The sequence below is a fragment of the Protopterus annectens genome, chromosome 10.part0 (genome assembly GCF_019279795.1).
Source record: "Protopterus annectens isolate FY-2018-M chromosome 10.part0, PAN1.0, whole genome shotgun sequence".
Lineage (NCBI taxonomy): Eukaryota > Metazoa > Chordata > Ceratodontiformes > Protopteridae > Protopterus > Protopterus annectens.
This window is the reverse complement of record NC_056744.1, coordinates 368752178-368771279: the sequence shown is the minus strand read 5'-3', so window position 1 is coordinate 368771279 and position 19102 is coordinate 368752178. Positions and strand designations below refer to the sequence as shown.

General features: G+C 43.8%; 1 protein-coding gene and 1 long non-coding RNA gene across 7 annotated transcripts in view; one reads left to right on the top strand and one right to left on the bottom strand.

Annotated features, from left to right (window-relative positions):
• Positions 1-19102, bottom strand: part of LOC122813133 (phosphodiesterase 4D interacting protein) — a 1898306-nt gene that overhangs the window by 881616 nt on the left and 997588 nt on the right. For 4 of the 6 annotated variants that reach the window (XM_044085276.1, XM_044085277.1, XM_044085278.1 and 1 more), the window contains exon 1: positions 4388-5696. The exons of the other annotated variants lie outside the window; for them this stretch is intronic. In XM_044085276.1, coding sequence (XP_043941211.1) covers positions 4388-5629 — 1242 coding nt within the window. In that variant the 5' untranslated portion in view covers positions 5630-5696. Of the gene's footprint in view, positions 1-4387; positions 5697-19102 lie in introns of those variants that run through there. 6 annotated transcript variants of the gene reach the window in all.
• LOC122813134 overlaps positions 5737-19102 on the top strand; it is a 218752-nt gene continuing 205386 nt past the window's right edge. The window contains exon 1 of the long non-coding RNA XR_006366642.1: positions 5737-6087. This is a non-coding gene — a long non-coding RNA (uncharacterized LOC122813134). The remainder of the gene's footprint in view (positions 6088-19102) is intronic.

The window sequence follows — 19102 nt, the reverse complement described above, 5'->3', positions numbered from 1 at the left end:
ACCTGTTCACCAATGCCTCAGACATTGGGTGGGGGCATCCCTTGATAACCTGAAAGTTGAAGTGCACTTGGCTCCCCATCAGAATTCAGACCATTTCAACATCAAAGAGATGAGAGCTCTGATTCTTGTGCTATAGGCTTTTCACCTCATGTTCTCTGCAGGCCACTTGAAGGTGTACGCAGACATTACAGGTATGTCAACAAGCGGGGGGGGGGGGGGTCATCAAATCTTACCTCCTCTGCAGGATGGGGCTTCAGGCTTGGGAAGTGGCTCTCAGTTATCAGTTAACTCTTTAGGCAGTACATATTCCTTCAGAGCACAATGTAGTGGCAAACTCTCTGAGCAAGTCCAAAACACAGGCTCACAAATGGATGCATCACAGAGACATGTTTCTAGACATTACCCACCAGTGAGGTACTCCTCATGTAGACCTTTTTCTGCCTGCCCTCAGGCAGCTTCCTCTCTTCTGTTTCAGAGTGCCATACCATCTGGCATTGAAGTCAGATGCTGTTTCCTTTCCTTGGAAGGGATATTTATTCACGCTTTCCCTCCTTTCTCTACTTCTAACAGTCCTATAGAAGATTCAACCGACCTCCCCAAAAATCTAGCTAGTGACTTCTTTTGGAAGAGACAGCACTGGTTCCCCCTCTTAATGCATCTGGCTAGGGGCAATCATCACAAGTTACCACACTGGTTAGATTATGGTTTTGATCCCTTTCAGGCATGTCTTTTCTGAGGATGCTCTCAGGGTTTTACAGGAGGCAAGGAAAGCCTCAACCAGAAAATCTTATATGACCAAATGAAAAAGATTTTCGGTCTGGTGCCATGCTCATAAACAGGACCCTTTTTCAGTGTGGTCCCTCTGGTCTTCTCTTACTTATGTGAGATGTTCCAGTATGGTTTGACCTATTCTTCTGTGAAGGACCATCTTTCAGTTATTTCTGCTTGTCTGCCCTTGAATCCGCCTTTTAAATTTCCCATTTTTAGATCAAAGAATTTCTTAAAGGTGTCCTGCATATTAGGACCCCAAGAAAACATATTCCTCCTCCTTGGGATCTTAATTTTGTTTTGGAAAAACTGACTCAGGCTCCTTTTGAGCCTGCAGTTTCTGCTTCTTTTGCAACATTGTACCTGGAAGATGGTTTTGTTGTTGGCTCTTACTTCTGATCAGAGAGTTTTCTGAGCTCCGCTCCCTTATGTCCATTCCTGATTGTTTTTGTTCTTTTTCACAGGGACAGTGTCCCTTCATACTAATCCTTCTTTTATGCTCAAGGTAGTAAATAAGCTGTCCTTGAATCAGGGAGTTGGACACCAGTTCCATCCTCAAAGCTGCTACTTGGTCTTCAGTGCATACCTTTACTACGCATTATAATTTGGATATGGTTTCTAGGGCCAGAGTACATTTTGCTGAAACCATTTTATGTGGGTTTGTTGGGGGCTTTTCTCAGCCTTCCACCTCCCATTCTGTTTCTTGAGCTCTTTTACTCTCCCTTCTGTACCAAATACTGCAACAGTGGTGTAGAAGGACATAGTACAGTTGTGTAAAATCTTACCATAACAGTAGATGTCCTTCTCTTCAGTGTTGCAGTATATCCTCCCGCCTCCTCTTGTTTGTTCTACATTTGCTCCTTCTGGATATGCATGGACTCCTTTTGTCCTATGGCGACTGTTCTCTTCTGAGAAAAATCATTTCTGGATAGTTGCATCTATACGTCCCTTTTATGGCCTATGTTATGTGCGGGGAGCATAAATGTGACGTATGGTGCATACAAGATCCTTTTTTAGGCTTTTTTATACTGGCCGAGCATCAGGTTGCTCTCGGTGGGGCAGCCCCCCTATGGAGAATACCACAACAGTGAAAAAAGGAACATCTACTGTTATGGTAAGATTTTACACAACTGTACTTTTCTTATACACTGGGTTAGCCTTCCTGCTATGTTTGGGGTAGAAAGGATGTGAGGGAAATAAGACTGGGGTACTGTGCTTTGGGGAATGGATGAGGTAGACAGAAGTTTTATGCAATCATGGTTGATCCCTATGAGCTACAGACCCAGGACCCCTAAGCCATGCCTTCTTAACTCTCTGTTATTACTTCTTACACAGAGCCTCATGTAACTTTTCCTTGTCTGCAGCAGTTGGTCTTGGTGATAGATGGGTAATTCCTGTTATAGCTAAGCATGGGGGTGTGTGAAAAACCACCTCGCTAACTGCATATTTTCCTCTCTTCATTTCATATAATGAATACCGCCCCACTAGGGTTTCCAAACAGCAGCTTCTTAAAACAGGGGAGCATTAAAGAGACTTGCTTCTACATCCCCTAGCAGAGGCTGTAGTCCTAGCCAAGCATGTCTTCTGATTACTGAAGTGTAGATTCTGCTCAGGATGCAGCTTCCACAGCATTACACCCACACATAAGGGAGTGTTTAGCCACGTGACTCAAACCCAACAGTTTTGTCATGACATTCCCAGAAGGCACCTCTTCAATCTTCTCTTTCATCTGTTTTAGGAGAGACTTAGGTCTATCAAGTAATTACTGTTTCTGTAAGTTAGACTGGTACCCGTGTACACTTTCCTAAACTGATCCAGCACTCTGTCTTCCTTATCAACGAGGAGAGCACTGGGAGAAGGTACCAGGTTTGACCCCTCCTCTGGATTCATAGAGACCACTGGATTTCTCAGACGACGAGGATCTATGAAGGACATACGTGACATCCTACTGATGTAACTGGCTTTTCCAAATGCATGCAAGACTATAAGTCCACACACGCTCACATAACATGACATTATTCCCACAAACTAAGTTTATGTGCAAGCATGTTTACATCAACAGCACATACGAATGAATGTTGTTGTTGTTGTGTCTTTGGGCTTTTCCCGGTTAGGGGTCGCCACAGCGGAACTCCGGTCCGCTAATGATTGGCAGTTGATTTTTACGTGCTGAGTTGCCATCCCTAACGCACAACCTTCAAGGAAGGTACGCCCATCCACGCATGTCTCCGACTCTCCACGCAGAAGACGTTCTAGCTGAGAGTCGAACCGGTCAGCGTCTTACTGTGAGGCGACAGACATTAAAAATATACTGCAATAAAAATACATTATCACTGTCAATTAGTTTAAATAATGCACACAAATGTGGTGCACATAACTGAGCAAACGTGAAATATAATTCAGTGAAACCATTTTAACGCTACAAATATTCAATACTCACATGCAGTTATTCTGTTGAAAACTATAACAAAGTGCATTACATTAGGGACTAGAACTATGTTTACTTGATAACAACAGACATAATAATGAAGGAAGTGCAGTAATGAAGTGTTCTAATCTGTGTTAGTGCTGCTGTGTTTGCTGGAATCCAATTTAACCTTAACATTCTAATTTAGTTGTTTGTGTCTTTCGGCTTTTCCCGGTTATGGGTCGCCACAGCGGAACTCCGGTCCGCTAATGATTGGCAGTAGATTTTTACGTGCGGAGTTGCCAGCCCTGACACAAAACCTTCAACGAAGGTACGCCCCTTCACGCATGTCTCCACACAGAAGACGCTCTAGCTGAGAATCGAACAGGACAACGTCATACTGTGAGGCGACAACGCTACCGCAGCATCATTCTAATTTAGTAACTACTTCTAATTAGCTGGATATTTTCTTATCTGATACTATGGTGGTAGTACAGACCCCTTGAGACAGCACTGGGCAGGTACTCTCCTAAAAAGACTGAGTGTGTATCAGTCTTTCTCGTATTAAGTCTGCCAGCTAGTTGTGGAGGTTTGGAAAATGGGGATTTAGAGAGGTGCCTCTTCTTACAGGACTTGTCTTAGTGACTTTCAAAAGTACTCTGAGCACATTATAAGGGTCATATTGGTTTACGAGAATAGAAGACAGAGATCAAACAGTTACTAGTTCACTGTGTGACATGTGAGCAGGAATTTATTTATTAGACTAAGCCAGCCATCTGCTGCACTCATTTCAAAATGATAACCTGACTATGTAAAGCACACAACAAATTTTGTTTTTGTGTTGTTTGCCCTTTCCATTTTAAATTTAACCAACATCTCAATCGGCATATGGAAAACAAGTCAATATGCAATGAAAAAAGTGCAACTGTGCATGCAGACAATTAGAATGAAATTGATGAATTTTTATCAACTCCCCAAAATTGTAACAAAAACACACATGGAGCAATATACAACCTGATCATTGTGTACGTGTGTGCGTAATTATATTAAGATCAATACAAGTCAGTTTATTTGCTGCTCTCTGGACAAACATGAGCAGCAATGCTACCACATGGCTGGACCAACCAAGGGTCAAACCAGCCACTTTTCACTTTGGTGAAAGTACACAAGGAAACTGTAAAATAAAACACACCAATACTGAATATAACTTACCTTCTGTCGTACCCGAAAACGAAGAGGAACATAGCCTTCACAGACGTCTTGCCACAGTTCCTCAAGGTCCGCAAGTGCGGGGTGAAACCCTGCAAACTGCCTGCTAACTAATTCTGCAGTTCTGTTCTGCACATCGCTGCTTTCTCTTGTATCAGCTTGACTCACTTCACTGGCAAAGGCGCTATCCGACTTTGAAAGCAGTGGGCTACACCGTTCTAAAATGGGCAACTTGCTTCCTTTAGGAGACTTAACAGGTCTCAGGTCAAAGTTCTTGACCATACTGAGAGCAAGTTCTAACTTACTGAAGTAAACGGAGCTATTTATTGTAGCAGGATCATCAAAAAATGTGTCGGATCTCTGATCCTGCTTTATCTCTCTGTCCATGTCCACTTGGGCATCTTCATCCTCAACAGCCAGGATTTCACCCTCCTCCTCCTCTTTGATACTTAAAGGACTGGTTTCCACCACTTTATCCAAGGATTCAACTGACATGATTGGGGACATTTTCTCCACACCACCATCAGACCCACTATCCTTAATACCTGAAAGGCAGGCAGCCAACGATTCAGACCCAGTAGGTATCCCAGGAGTCTCTTCACTGCACACACTCCCCACTGTACTAGCTGAATATCGAGATGCAGAAGAAGCACTCCTTGCCAGCTTCCGTGGGATTTTGCAAACAGCTTCATAGTCAGCATCAGTTACACGTAATGCAGCACAAGTTCGACAGCGTCGTGGTTTCTGGCTGCCACTGTCGATGAAATGGTGACAGCTGAGTGCCTCAGCACCTTGTTCATCATCCTCCACCCAGCTCTCTAAGCCAGAATAAGCAAAATCCTCCTGAAGCAGAGCCGAATAGTGCATGTCAGGCAAATAAGATACATCCACTGTTCCATTCCCACTTTTGCCATCCAGGCTATGGTCCTCATTGTTTCTCTGAAACAGATTTGCAATGCACTGCTTCAGACGGTCTTTCTCGTTTAGCAACTTCTGGAGACGTTCGATGGACAGGGCTTCAATTCTGGCAATGACAGTGTCAAATCTGTATATACGGTCCAGCATAAACACACACTTGCTGCAGGCAAATTCTGCCTTGCCATCCCGAGAGATCTCCCTACCCAAGACATGAGACAGAATAACCTGCAAATTCAATCTGGATGCAGTGTGAAATATCCACCTTCGCTGGTTACCGCAAAGCTCCCGAGCACAAATCCTGCAAAGCTCTTTCATTTTTGTGTCCATCGTGCTATAGCACTGCAGCCCTCCCACCTACACACAAAAAAGAAAAACACACCCTGAAACATAAAATTAAAGAAAAAAAAACAAATTTTTTTCACGAGCCCCAGAACTAACTCTGCGCATGCGCAGACACACAGAGACTGCCCCGCAGACACCCAGGAATCTGTGCGAGGTCAGACTACCTGAGTCAGCAGTCCGGATACAGGGAAGGGCATTTCTGCCCCGCAGATGCCCAGGAATCTGTGCGGAACAGAGGAGCTCCGGACTGCTTCCATCAGCAGACAAGACCAATCAGGAGAGATGTGAGGTAAGTTTTAAGCTCTCGCGGGGGAGTTTGTTAATCGCGGACTTGGATTTCGAGCGGGCTTCGTGGATTCAGGTCTTTCGTCGCGAACGTGCTGCTTGTCGAGCGGGCTACTTCGTGGACTTGGAAGTGTACTGGATCTGACACATTTAAACAGGTAGAGGGTGTTTGTGTAATGCCCCAGTTGCTATATACTGGTGGCTACAACAAACTCATGGTGGCGTGGGTATGGAATACCTTAGGCTTGAACCCTGTCCCTTGTATGCAGGTGTTAAGAGCCTGAATTCCCTACCCACCACCATTTGTAAAAAAATTGCAGATTTTTGTCTCGTATTTGATCTGTTCTATTCCTCATAATATCTGTGGTTTCTAAATGTTTAAATGCTTGATATTTGATGGTACAGTGGTAGCATTATTGCCTCACAGCTGCAGGCTCTTATGTTAGATTCTTGGCTGGAGTGCCTTCTGTGTGGGGTCTGCATCTTCTCCCTGTGTTTGTGTGGGTTTGCTTTTGTGTCCTCACATGTTAGAAAGATGTGTCTGCATTATTTCTTCCTGGGTCTCTGCTGAAAATGTTTTTTTTTTGTTCCAAGTCAGACTGTCCTGGTTAACAAATGTTAAACAAAATTGACAGGCATTTGAATTTCAGACTTCAGGTTTCTGAATGTTTAATTCCTTACATATTTGATGGTGCAGTGGTAGCATTGTTGCCTCATAGTTATAGGTTTTCTAGTTTGATTCTTGGCTGGGGTGCCTTGTGTGTGGAGTCTGCATCTCCTCCCTGTGTTTGTGTGGATTTGCTCTGGTGTCCTGACATTTTACAAAGACGTGTCTGCAGTATTTGCTGAAAACTGTTTTTGTTCCGTCAGAAGTAAAATTGACAGGCATTTGAATTTCAGACTTCATATTCTTCAGAAAATTCATAGTAACACAAAAACCTTTTTATTCTAGCAATTTTCTAAGTTTATAAGATAAATATTTGAAATTTGTTCCTATTTTTGGGACTGTATTCCCCCATTATTGGTTTCGTCCAGGTTTTTTTGTGCTAAGGTTGACGGCTATGGCAAGAACTGAATTCACTGAATATGTTTGAGGGCTGTATTCCCTCACTACAGGGTTTGTCCAGGTCTCTTGTGCTAAGAGGTTGACCGCTATGATGAGAACTGAATTCACTAAATGATAGCCATTTAAGTTTCAGTCTTTCTCCTCTTTCACAAAGCAGCTGATATGGCGTAGTGGTATATTCCTCTGACTGTTTTGCACAGGGACCGTGGCAGTAAAATGCATGGTGGTAACACAGCATTTTATTCTAGCAACTTTCCAAGATTATACAAGCAATGTTTAATGTGTCCCTGGTTTTTGCCCCCCCCCAATAAATTTTGGCTTTTTACAGATTTCTTGTGCTGTGAAGTTGAGATGCAGTTGAGTATTGAGTAGATTTTGCAAGGAGCTGAGAGCTGCAGGGGAAGAGAAGTTTAGTGCTGCTTATGCTAAGTCTGCTTGCATTGTTAATAGCACAGCAGGTTGTGTACTTGCTTTTGATGCAGAAGGTTGTGGGTTCTACTCCCACTGCAAATTGTAGCATGCTACAGGCCACCCTCCCAAACTCAGGAACCTCACGTGGCCTTCCTGAAAACACTAGAGGGGATCACATGGCCTTCCTGAAAACACTAGAGGGGATAAATGTATCACCAAACACCATCATACTAGGTGACTTCAATTACCCTAATATAGACTGGGAACACTACTCAAGCCCAAACACCCTAGCCCAAAAGTTCCTGGAATTCATAAACTCAAATGCCATGGAACAACTAGTCACCATCCCCACAAGAGGAGATAACATACTTGATCTCATCATCACGAACATGGGAGCACAATGTTCAACACCGGAAGTATACCCCTCACTGGTGAGATCAGATCACAAACTAATCTCGCTGGAGGTCCTCATCCCACCCCACCTGAAATAAAAAGACCACAGTAAAGAACTTCTCGAAGCCGACTTCACACTTCTAAAGACTAGTGTGGTCTCCTTTAAGGCCCCGAGCATGGAAAACAGTACTCAAGCTGCTGAATCACTTACAAATGCCTTCTACCAGCACCTGCAGGACTGCATGGATAAGGCAATCCCAAGCAAAACAAAGACTCTTTGTACCAAAGGCAAGCGTCCAGTCTGGTGGACCCCAGCCATAAACAAACTCTACAACAAAAGGAGGAAGCTACTACAAGATAGAGCAAAATCCTTAAAAGGTAAGACACCCTTGATCACTATAAGTAAAAAACTAAGAGCTCTCATAAAATTATCCAAAGCAAATTTTGAGAGAAAAATAGCTAAAGACTCAAGACAATCATAAGGCCTTCTTTAGCTATGTTAGAAACCTGGGAGGAAACTCCCAGATATGTTCAGAACTAGTTCAAAATGATGTGAAGATTACTGATCCTACATACATTGCCAACATACTGGCTGACAGGTTCAGTGCAAACTTCCCCCCCCCCCAAAAGGAGAGATATCTATACCAAACGATTGCAGCCCCCCAAACATCTCCAACGCCCAAGTGAGAACTGCTCTCTCCAAAGCAAAAAACACAGCATCCATAGGACCTGATGGTGTCCCCGGCTGTGTGCTCCACGAACTCGATGAATTAAACCCACAGCTAGGACAGCTGTTTAATCAAAGTCTTACCTCTGGATACGTACCCAGGCTGTGGCGCACTGCAACTGTGGTCCCACTTCACAAAGGCGGTGCCTCCACCGACCCTGGAAATTACCGGCCCATTAGCTTGACAAGCCTTATCTGCAAAGCCATGGAGAGGATCATAATGGACCTCATAAATAAAGACATAGGGAATTTGCAGACTTTGGATCCAACCCAGTTTGGCTTTGTCAAAGGCAGATCATGCCTTTTAAACTTGGTTGACTTTTTCGAAACAGTCACCAAAGCCATTGATAAGGGAAATGCAGTCCATACAGCCTACCTCGATCTGGCGAAGGCCTTCGATACAATACCCCACTCTGGTATCATTGAAAAACTCATCAGCTTAAATGTTAACCCATACATCACAAGATGGGTTGCAAACTGACAGAACCCACAGGGTCAGAGTTGCTGGCGCCATGTCAGACTCAAAGCCTGTCACAAGTGGTGTCCCACAGGGCTTAGTCCTGGGCCCACTCTTGTTTGGCATCTACTTTTCCGAAGTACAAGCAAACACAGGAGGGTTATGGCTGACAAAGTTTGCAGATGACTGCAAACTGGGCGCCATAGTAGAAAACACATCTGAGACAGATATCCTTCAGAAGGGTCTCACAGAAACGAATAACTGGTGCCAGAGCCATGGCCTAAAGTTAAATGCCAAAAAATGCATAGTCATACCCTTCGGGAAAAACAAGGTTACCCCTTGCTACCAAATAGGTGGCAATCCACTGAGCACAGAAGAAGTTATCAGGGACCTGGGGACCCAGGTTGATAGTAGTCTGTCATTCGACACCCATGTAGCTAAAGTAGTTAGGAAGACCTCCTACATTGCCCACCCTATCATGAAGGGATTCTCATCTAGATCAAGGGAGGTCATAGTCTCCCTTTACTCATCACTCATCAGACCAATGATTGAGTACAATGCCCCATTCGGAATGTATCTGACCAGACACTTGCAGCAGCTGGAGAGGCCACAAAAGTTCCTCACCAAAAGGATAAAGGGTCTCAAAAATCTGTCCTATGCTGCCCAACTGAAAGAACTCCAGCTCTATTCAGTCGCCACCGCTTGCTCAGAGGTGACCTTTGCGAACATACAAGGCCATGTCAAACCCAGATTTGATGAATATGCTTCACCTCAAACAATCTAGATCCATCAGAGCCACAAGGGCGGGAGACTTAAACCTCGACACGGCTATTAATAGGACGTGCTGGAGGGATAGATTCATCACCCAAAGACTCCCTATACTGTGGAACAAAATCCCGGTATATGTGAGGCAGAGCACCTCGCTGGCCTTGTTCAAGAGAAATCTTGACCAATGGATGGGAGATCGCAGATATACCCCAGGGATTACCTCAGTGTCACTGCTCGACAGAGGCACAGCAAAATAATGGGTATAGTTCCCCATACTAAAGGGGTGGCGTAAGCCACAAAACGATGGGCTAGGCTTGTAAATGCCCTCGGGCAGATAGCCTAGTATGAACCTATGAACAAGCGGTGGATGCTGCTGTACTGAGATGAGTGTCTTCCTTGGCAAAGATACTAACTATGAGCCTGTTATGAGTTTGCCATCCATTTCCTATTGCAATATTACTAGCTTATCATTTTTTAAATGTAATATAGGCAATTTATTCCTCAGGGGCAACAGACACTATTTTTCTATGAAACCAGGTGTTTGCCTGCAGCAACCTCTTCATTAGTTACAGATTTCTTTAATGTGGAATTATTTAGATGACTTTTACTTCAGAGATTATGCATATTTACAGATAATGGTGGACTGTAGAAGTTTGAGTAGACTTTTATGATGGAAATGTTCTGAACTGGGCAGTTTTGTCATTATTGGTGCATGCATTTTGTAGTAAGGCAGCCGTCGCCATTACATCAGTTTTTCTTGCCCTAACCTGTCAGGAGCCAGGTTCTGGTGGAAGAACCCCACCAGTAGAAAGTAAATACCAACAAGTCACTTGTAAGGAAAGAGAAGAAAGGGGGACGGAGGGAAACCAGGACTGCAACAGTGAATACACTCTAACATCTACATTTGTGGTAAGTGTACACAACTGTACTATGTTCATGTTTCACTGTTGCAGTCATCACATTTGGGCCGATTCCCAAAGCTGAGGAAATGGGTGGAGGCAGTCAAAGAATCTAGGGGCTGGCTAGGATGCCCTACAAGACTGCAGAGGCAAATCCTGTCCTGGATATGGAGAAGAGAGGCAGGTGGTAATGCTTGGTAAAAGTGTGAACAGATGTCCAGGTGGCAGCCTCTAGGATGTCCCTGGTGGGGCTCCTTTGAGGAAAGCTGCAGAGGTGGAGGCTGCTCTGGTGGAGTGAGTCCTGACCCCCTTGTTGGAGGCTTTTCATGTTTGTAGCAGAAATGGATGCAGTGTGTTATCCATTTGGATATGGTTTGTTTGGAGATGGCTTTGCCTTCTGCCCCTGTAGCAAAGCTAACCAGCAATTGATTAGACTTTCTGAATGATTTAGTCCTGTCTAGATAGAATCTGGGCTGTCTGTGCACATCTAGAGTGTGCAGAATCCTTTCCCCCTTGTTCTGGGGATTAGGGAAAAAGGTGGGCAAATGAATAGATTGGTTGAGAATCGCACTAGTCACCACCTTGGGCATGAAGGATGGGTTAGTTCTGAGGGATACCCTGTTAGCATGGAAGATGATTAATGATTCCACAGCCATGAGTGTTTGCAGCTCAGGGACTCTTGGCTGAAGTGATGGCCAGATGGAGTGCTGTCTTCCAGGATAGAAATTTTAGCTCTGCAGAAGAAGCTGGTTCAAAATGGGGCAGGGTGAGCTTTTCCAATACAAAGTTAAGGTCCCAAGCTGGGGTTGGTGCCCTTCTGGGTGGGCTCAAGTTGGTAGCCCTTCTTGGGGACTGTTTGATCAAAGGGTGTGAGAAAAGGGGCTGCTCAATGGTAAAATGAGCTGAAATAGCAGGGGCATGAATTTTTATAGAGGAGAAAGAGGCCACTGTGTAGTAGATCAGCTAAGTAATTCAGGATAAGAGGGAGGGCTGTGCCATATTGGTTCCCTTAGCCTGGATCCACTGTGTAGTAGATCAGCTAAGTAATTCAGGATAAGAGGGAGGGCTGTGCCATATTGGTTCCCTTAGCCTGGATCCAGGTTCAGAACCGTTTCTATTTGTCAGCATAAGACTTTCTAGTGCTAGGGCGTGTGGCCTCCCGGATAACATCTAGAACCTGTTTACTGGCAGATTGGTTCAGGATTAGGGAATAAGCCAAGCTGCTAAATTGAGTGTCTGCAATTGGGGATGCATGAATTCCACTTCCCTCTGGGTCGGGTTTGGAAGATGCCATGGTGGCAGTGGGGACCGGCTGCACAGCAAGGGGTACCAGTACTGGCGAGGTCAGTCTGGAGCTAGAAGACTGGTCCTTGGTTTTTTCTCCCTTATTTTGAGCAGTACCCAGGGGATGAGAGGTAGTGGAGGAAAAACATAGACCTATAGATTGACCCAAGGGAAGGACAGGGCATCCACTTTCCAAGCCATGGAGTAATGCTCCCTGGTGCAGAATTTGCTGAGCTGAGGGTTGGTGTGGAAGGCAGAGAGGTTGACCTTCGGGGTGCCCCATTTCTGAGTTATTAGGGTGAAGGTTCTTCTGTTGAGCTGCCACTCATGTGGGTCCAGAAGATTTCTGCTTAATTGGTCTGCCAGAGAGTTGACACACCCTGGTAGAAATTGCGCTAACAGGTACAGTTGCATAGCAGAGGCTGTGTGCGAAAGGGTTATCGCCAGCTTGCATAGAGGGTAGGAGTGAGTCCCTCCCTGATTGTTGATATACCACATCACAGTGGTGTTGCCTGTTTTGATCAGGAGAGCCCCTGGAGTGGGAAAGGATTTGAAAGCTATCAAGGCATGCTGGACAGCCATCTGTTTTTGGTTGATGTGCAGAGGGATTTGCTGCGGGCTTCATTGGCCCTGTATGCACCTGCTGTCCAGGTGTGCACCCCAAGCATAGTCTGCATCTGTGGTGAGGGTCTGGGCAGCGGGGGCGGTGAAAAAGGCAGTCCCTTGTTGCGGGAGCATGCTTTTGCCCACCAAAGAAAATCTTTTCTGAGGCAAGGAATTCTAGGTAGAAGAGCTTTCCAGGTCTTGAGAGTGACACCAAAAGCTTTTTAGGTACCATTGAAGTTTCCTCATATGCAGTCTGGCATATGGAATGAGTAGTATGCAAGATGCCCTGAACCCCAGAGCTTGCAGGATCTTCCTTGCTGATAATTGGGGCCTGGTGGCTAGTTGAGAGAAGTAGGCTGTTAGGAAAATTTGTTTTTCTGGTGTAAGGAATGCCATCTGGGATGCTGTGTCCAGACTTGCTCCCAGGAAGTTAATCCTTTGGGTGGGCACCTGTTTGGATTTCTTTTCGTTGATTGTGTACCCTAGGGAGGTTAGGGTCTTTAAAAAGGCCAGGTGCTTGAGCAGCTTTTCCTGGCTGTCTGTCTGAATAAGGCAGTCGTTGGTAAATCTGGATATTCTGTTGTCTGTAAAAGGCAAAGGCCAGAGCCAGATATCTTGTGAAAACTCTGGGAGCAGTAGATAAGCCAAAGGGAAGCGCAGAGAACTGAAAATGTTGAGATCCTGCCCTGAAAATGAGATTTCCCGCATGATTCTCTGATAGGAATGTGGAGGTAGGCCTCTTTTTTGATCTAGGGTGGCTAACCAAGTGTCCTTGGAGACCATGGGTAGCAACTGCTGGAGGGTGAGCATTTTGAATTTTGGGATCACCAGGAAGGTGTTTAGAATGGATAGAGCGAGGATGGGGCGCCATGTGCCCTCTTTTCTTGGCACCAGGACAAAGTCTGGAGTAGAAACCTTGGCCTATCTGTTCTGCAGGAATGTGCTCTACTGCCCTCATAGAAAGCAGGGAAAGGATTTTCTTTTGAGCCTCTGCCAACTGGTTTGGAGGTAGATCTGGGAACCCTTTTGGGGTTGGGTAGGGTATGGAAGGAAAATTTGTATCCCTGAGACACTATGTTCAGAACCCAGTGGTCATTGGTAATGGTGGCCCAGGTGCTTGTGTGAAAGGAGAGTTTTCCTCCTAGAGTTAAGTGAAGGTGCTCAGAGGGAGGTGGTGAGGGAGGTGAGTCATTGTGAATTCTTACCATAAGGGTGTGGCTTAGAACTCCCTGGTTTTGAAGTGGAGGCAGTCCACTGCTTAGATCTCTGCATTCCCTGTGGCTGCTATCTGGTGGGGGGGGTCTGGTTCCCCAGGGCCTAAGCTGGACTGGCTTAGTGGGAGCAGGAAAGGACCAGTGTTTGGTGGGACAATGCCTGCTGAATATGGGTGGCTGGACTTGCAAGAAACTGTTTGCATAGATTTTGCTTTTTCTTCCATCTTTTTTAAGACCTCTTCTGCCTTGGTCCCAAATAAGTTATCTTTGTGCAAGGGGACATCCAACAATTTAGGTTTGACATGGTCTGGCAGGGGCTGTTCCTTAAACCATGCATACCATCTAATGACAGATCCAGTGACTGCTGCCCTGCAAGAAGTTTCTAAGGCGTCAAAACCACAGTGCAATGTGTGTTTTGTTACTTCACTTGCAGAATGCATTAACTCTTCTAATTCTTTAGATTCTGCCCAAGCAGAAAGGATGACATTTTTTGTTTGAGGAGTTCCAGGGTATGTTGCTGAAATTTTAGCATATGGAACTGACAATTCAGTGCCCTGACAGCAAGTAGCGGAGGTGTATACTTTTTTTACCCCATCTGTCTAGTGCTTGGGAATCCCTATCTGAGGGGGTGGGATTCTTAGCAGAGGTTGCTTTAATCCCTTTAGGCCGTTGAGAAATTACCTCCGGGTCAGCAGTAGGATTTTTAAAAAGAGAGTCCGGGATTCTCTGTAGTGCCCGTCTGGTTTCTGCATGCAGGAGGGAGGATTGTCAGGAGTCCAGCTGGATTCCGAAAAATATCCTCCACAACATCCAGGACTGGGGGGATGGACAAGGGTCTGTGCTGTGGAAGATCTGGGAATTCCCTGAGTCTCTTTTTAGACTGAAGGTAGTCTTGACTCTCCCATTGGAAATGCTCCCTTAAGGTATGCAGGGTTTCCCCAAAGGAAAAAATCCTCTGGGGGAGAGGCTGAAAGAATGGAATCCTCTGCATCAGAATCCTCATACGTAGAGAGGGGTTGCATGTCTTCATATTCATTTGCACCAGAGTCATCTGACTCTTGTTCAGACAAAACTACAGGGGAAAGATCTCTTTTTCTTTTGGAAGTGGTAGCTTGGCTTCCCCTGATCAGCATGGTAAGGTTTTCCGCCATTTTAAGCATTTGAGACTGAGGCAAGGAAGCAGGTGCCTGAGAGTGGGTCGTCTGGTTTCTTGGGTGTGGTTCGTATCCTAGGCCTAAAACTCGGTTGTTTTTGAAAGAATGGTAGTTGCGAAAGACATCTGTGTCGATTTGGTAGTGCGAAGGGCTTCCTCTGAAGCCGGTGCCTGCTCAGTGGCTCTGGATCCATCCAAGCTAGAGACAACCGCAGGATTCTTCGTCGAAGAGTTTTGCGGCATACCGGACTTCGAAAGGGTCTTGGTAGCGGCCTGCGAATCCACAGAAGCAGGCATCAGGGGCTGTGAAAGTGCCTCACTAAGGACTGGGGAACTGACGACTACCTTAATGAAAGTGTCATAAGGTTTGAACCTGTGCTGTCTGTCTTTGTCTTTATCTTTGTTTTTTCAGATCATCTGCTGTTGGATGGCTTACTGAAGCCACATCAGAATTTGAGGACTGTAAGCAAAAATATCTGGCCACAATAAGGGCCCAATGACTGATAGTTCTGGCGTTGAACAAAGCACAGAAGCGACAACAGGGGACATCGTGGTTTGGGCCTAAACAAGTGACGCAGTAAGAATGGAAGCCTTGGTGTGGTATTTACTTTCCAATGGTGAGACAATTATTAACTTTTTCTAACATCAGTTAGTGCAAGAAAAAAGGATCCCCAATGGGGTACTTAGCTTTTAGAAGACTTCAACTTCAGTTCGGTAGATGAAACTCAGGTAGCGGCCGATTGGCACTCATGCGAACTACTTCTGCTTTAGGCTCCATGGCAAGAAAGACTAGTGTAATGGCGTCTGCTGCCTTACTTTATACTACTGACAACCTGATGCCAGTCCTGGAGCGACAGTAACAGATGCAGAAATACTAAGCCTCTTGTATTTGCGCCTGCCGAGGGCTACCCTGGCAGGGATAACCCAAATGTGATGACTGCAACAGTGAAACACAAAACATCTATGTTTACACGTGCAGATCTGGACAATGAAGGATAGCCAGTTGGGAGGGTGGCCTAATTGTTAAGGTGTTTGCCTTACAAACACAAAGTGTAGGGTTTGAGTCTCACAAGGGATAATTGGCTAGGCTTGCAAGAGCAATTTTCCTAGTACTAATCTATGAACCTATAAATCTATGAACCTAAGCCAGTAGCAAAGAATGTGACCACAGCCGGCAATGAGTACACATTTTTACAAAGGTCAACCTCATTTTCGTAGACTGGGTACCTCTAGGGTTGGTGACCTATTTTTGGAAGAACCTGACACTGTTATTTATACAGATGGGGGAATTCTATCCAGAATGTAGAGAAATTCCCCTTCTCTTTTCAGTGAATGAAAGGAAATCTTTAATATCCACCTGTTACCACTGACTCAGCCATGTCGGATCTTGGTTTAACATCTCATGTGCCAGAAGTTAGCTGATTTTCTAGCAGATACTCATTTATTGCTTATCTACTAGCTTCTTGGGAATTGTCCCTAATATGTGGAACAAGAATATAGAACACTAAAGTGCCATAGTTAGAGTTATCACCACGTTTGGACAGTTTTTGTAGAGATCAAGGATGCAGTGGTCTTTTATTCTTAATGATGCATCTAAAATAATGAATCTGGAACTTATAAAGTTAATGCCTGCTAGTAAGTGTGCAATAACAATGCTGACTTTCAATTACTTCACTAATGCTGAAGCACTCAATTTAATATCCGACGTATTTCCTTTTTTTAATGGAGGGCAATCCCCTGCACCCCTGATGTATTGGATGTGCCACCACTCTTGATTAGTTACACTCATTCTGGGGTCACAACCTCAGAAATGAATGTCATGCTGAATATCTGTAGAGTAGGATATTGGTTAAAGAACTGCATTCACACCTGATGTCATGTGAACATAAACTGAAAGTAATGGGAGTTTGGAGCCTTCCCATCAAAAATAATGGTTGCAGTGCATGTAATTTTTATTTTGGCCAATTTCATTTTTCAGTCACTGTATTGAGAATCTTTTTTTTTTTTTTCAATAATTTTTATTTTTACATTAATAAATGTCACAAATAAAAACCATCTTACAACATGACTGTGTGTGTGTATATATATATATATATATATATATATATATATATATATATATATATATATATACACATACACATATGTTATACATTGATGTCAAATACCACAGGATATAGGTCATACAACATATCTATTTACACTATGTACATAGATGCTTTCATTGTTAATTCCACAGTTATATAGACAGTATATACATTCATAATATCCAAGTTATTTAATATCTGAACTTGTATGTGTTCTTTGGTTCCATTATAGTGTATTTCTAAGTTGCTGTGTGATGAATTATGCTAATATGATGTTAAAGGTTTGTTCCCAAATTTCTCTGGATTTCATGTTTTTGTTTCTTTTATCTATTACTATTTTATGAGCTAAAAGGTGTTGTATAGCTACTTGTTTAAAACCCTCCCAAGAGATATTTATCGTATCTAGCCATTTAAAAGCTATATAGAGTTTCATTAGTAGAGATTCTGATATTCTTGGAACAGACATTTTTTGGATCATTGTTATGGAAACTGACATACCCAGACGGTAACTGTAGGTAACTCCCTTTGCTCAACAACTGACATCACGATGGCCTTCTTTCAGGTCTAAGAGATTTAACACCTCGAGCCAGGAAAACGTTATGAATATGGTCAAATAGCTTAGCAATGTGAAAATGGAAAGCGCATTAATTTTTGACATAAACAGGGAGTATGTGTCAGGACAAATCAAAATCCCAACACAGGATTGTAGAGAGTCCAAGCATTTATAACAATTCCTTCAACTAAATAATTTTATTTCTAAACAAAATTAAATCCAGTCCTAAATCCTCCTTCAAATAAAGAGTGACTCCAGATCATTCCTTTTACAGGCTTTATTGGGACACGCACTTTCGTCTTTTTAGACTTTAAATCTACACTTTCTGTGGTCATGATGCTACTATAAATACTGTTACAGAGGGTGCACAGTACACTGTGGAACAATCCATTTCCACTTGATTGGCCTTTCACCTGCTCAGAATGTTGACCCACTCTTATTTGCATGTGGGTGCTCACAATTGGCAAGCCCATGTGTCTAACCCTAGGAACTCTTATGTGTTGCTAAACTTTGTTACTTAATCCTGTATTGCCCAAAAACCTGTCCTTTTTATGTATAAACTCGTAATCAGTTTTAAATGTGTGGCTACCAGACTGAATTTTACAAAATGGTTTACACAAATATTTTATTATATTTATTAACATTTGCTTACTGGGAAAGTCCGACTTGGAACAAAGCCAATTTTCAGCGGAGGCCCAGGGAGAAATGCTCCAGATACATGCCATGCCTTTGTAACGTAGGAGGAAACCCACATGGATGCATGGAGTGCATGCAAACTCTGCACAGAAGGCACCCCAGCTGAGAATTGAACCAGATGTGTTTATCATATCGTTCATTGTTGCAGTAGCCTTTTCATTTGGGAAGACTCCAAAAGCTATTGGACCAATGGCTGGCTTGTTTTGAGAATGTGTTTCCTGAAATAACCCCTGTAGAATGTCCATGGTAAATGCCATCCTGCCTATGGGGGTAATGAACAGGTTACAATGCTTAGAAAATGTGTGAACTGTGGATCATATACCTGTTACTAAGACTTGACTGTGTGCTGACCCCCCCCCCCACCCATAGTAGAATGGAACATCCCATGATAATGGCCTTGGCATAAGGCAGTAACAAAAATACAATGGGCCAACTATTTTGAGGTGGTCTGTTGGGACACTGTCCTTCCCTGACTATCCCTTAGGAAATGATATAAAAAAATTGATCTGTTTTTCTACTGCCATTTGTCCTGCCTAGGTAAAATCTGAGTTACCTGTGCACATCCAGGGAGTGTAGAATCATCTTAACTCTGGAAGTAGAATGCTGCAATGTGAATGGCCTGATTCAAAGATGGCTCTGTTACTACTTTCCTTTATATGAAAGAAGGATTGCTGCATACAGTAACTTTACATTCTCTGCACATTAAGGCCAGTAGTTCTGTAATTCTGAGTGAAGCAACAGTACTAAAGTTAGTTTCCAGGTCAGGAATGTCAAAGATTCTGAAACACTATTCTGAAACACTTTGACAAAGGGGAGTAATGTCAGTTTCTTAAGAACATTGTTAAGGACCAATTGTGGA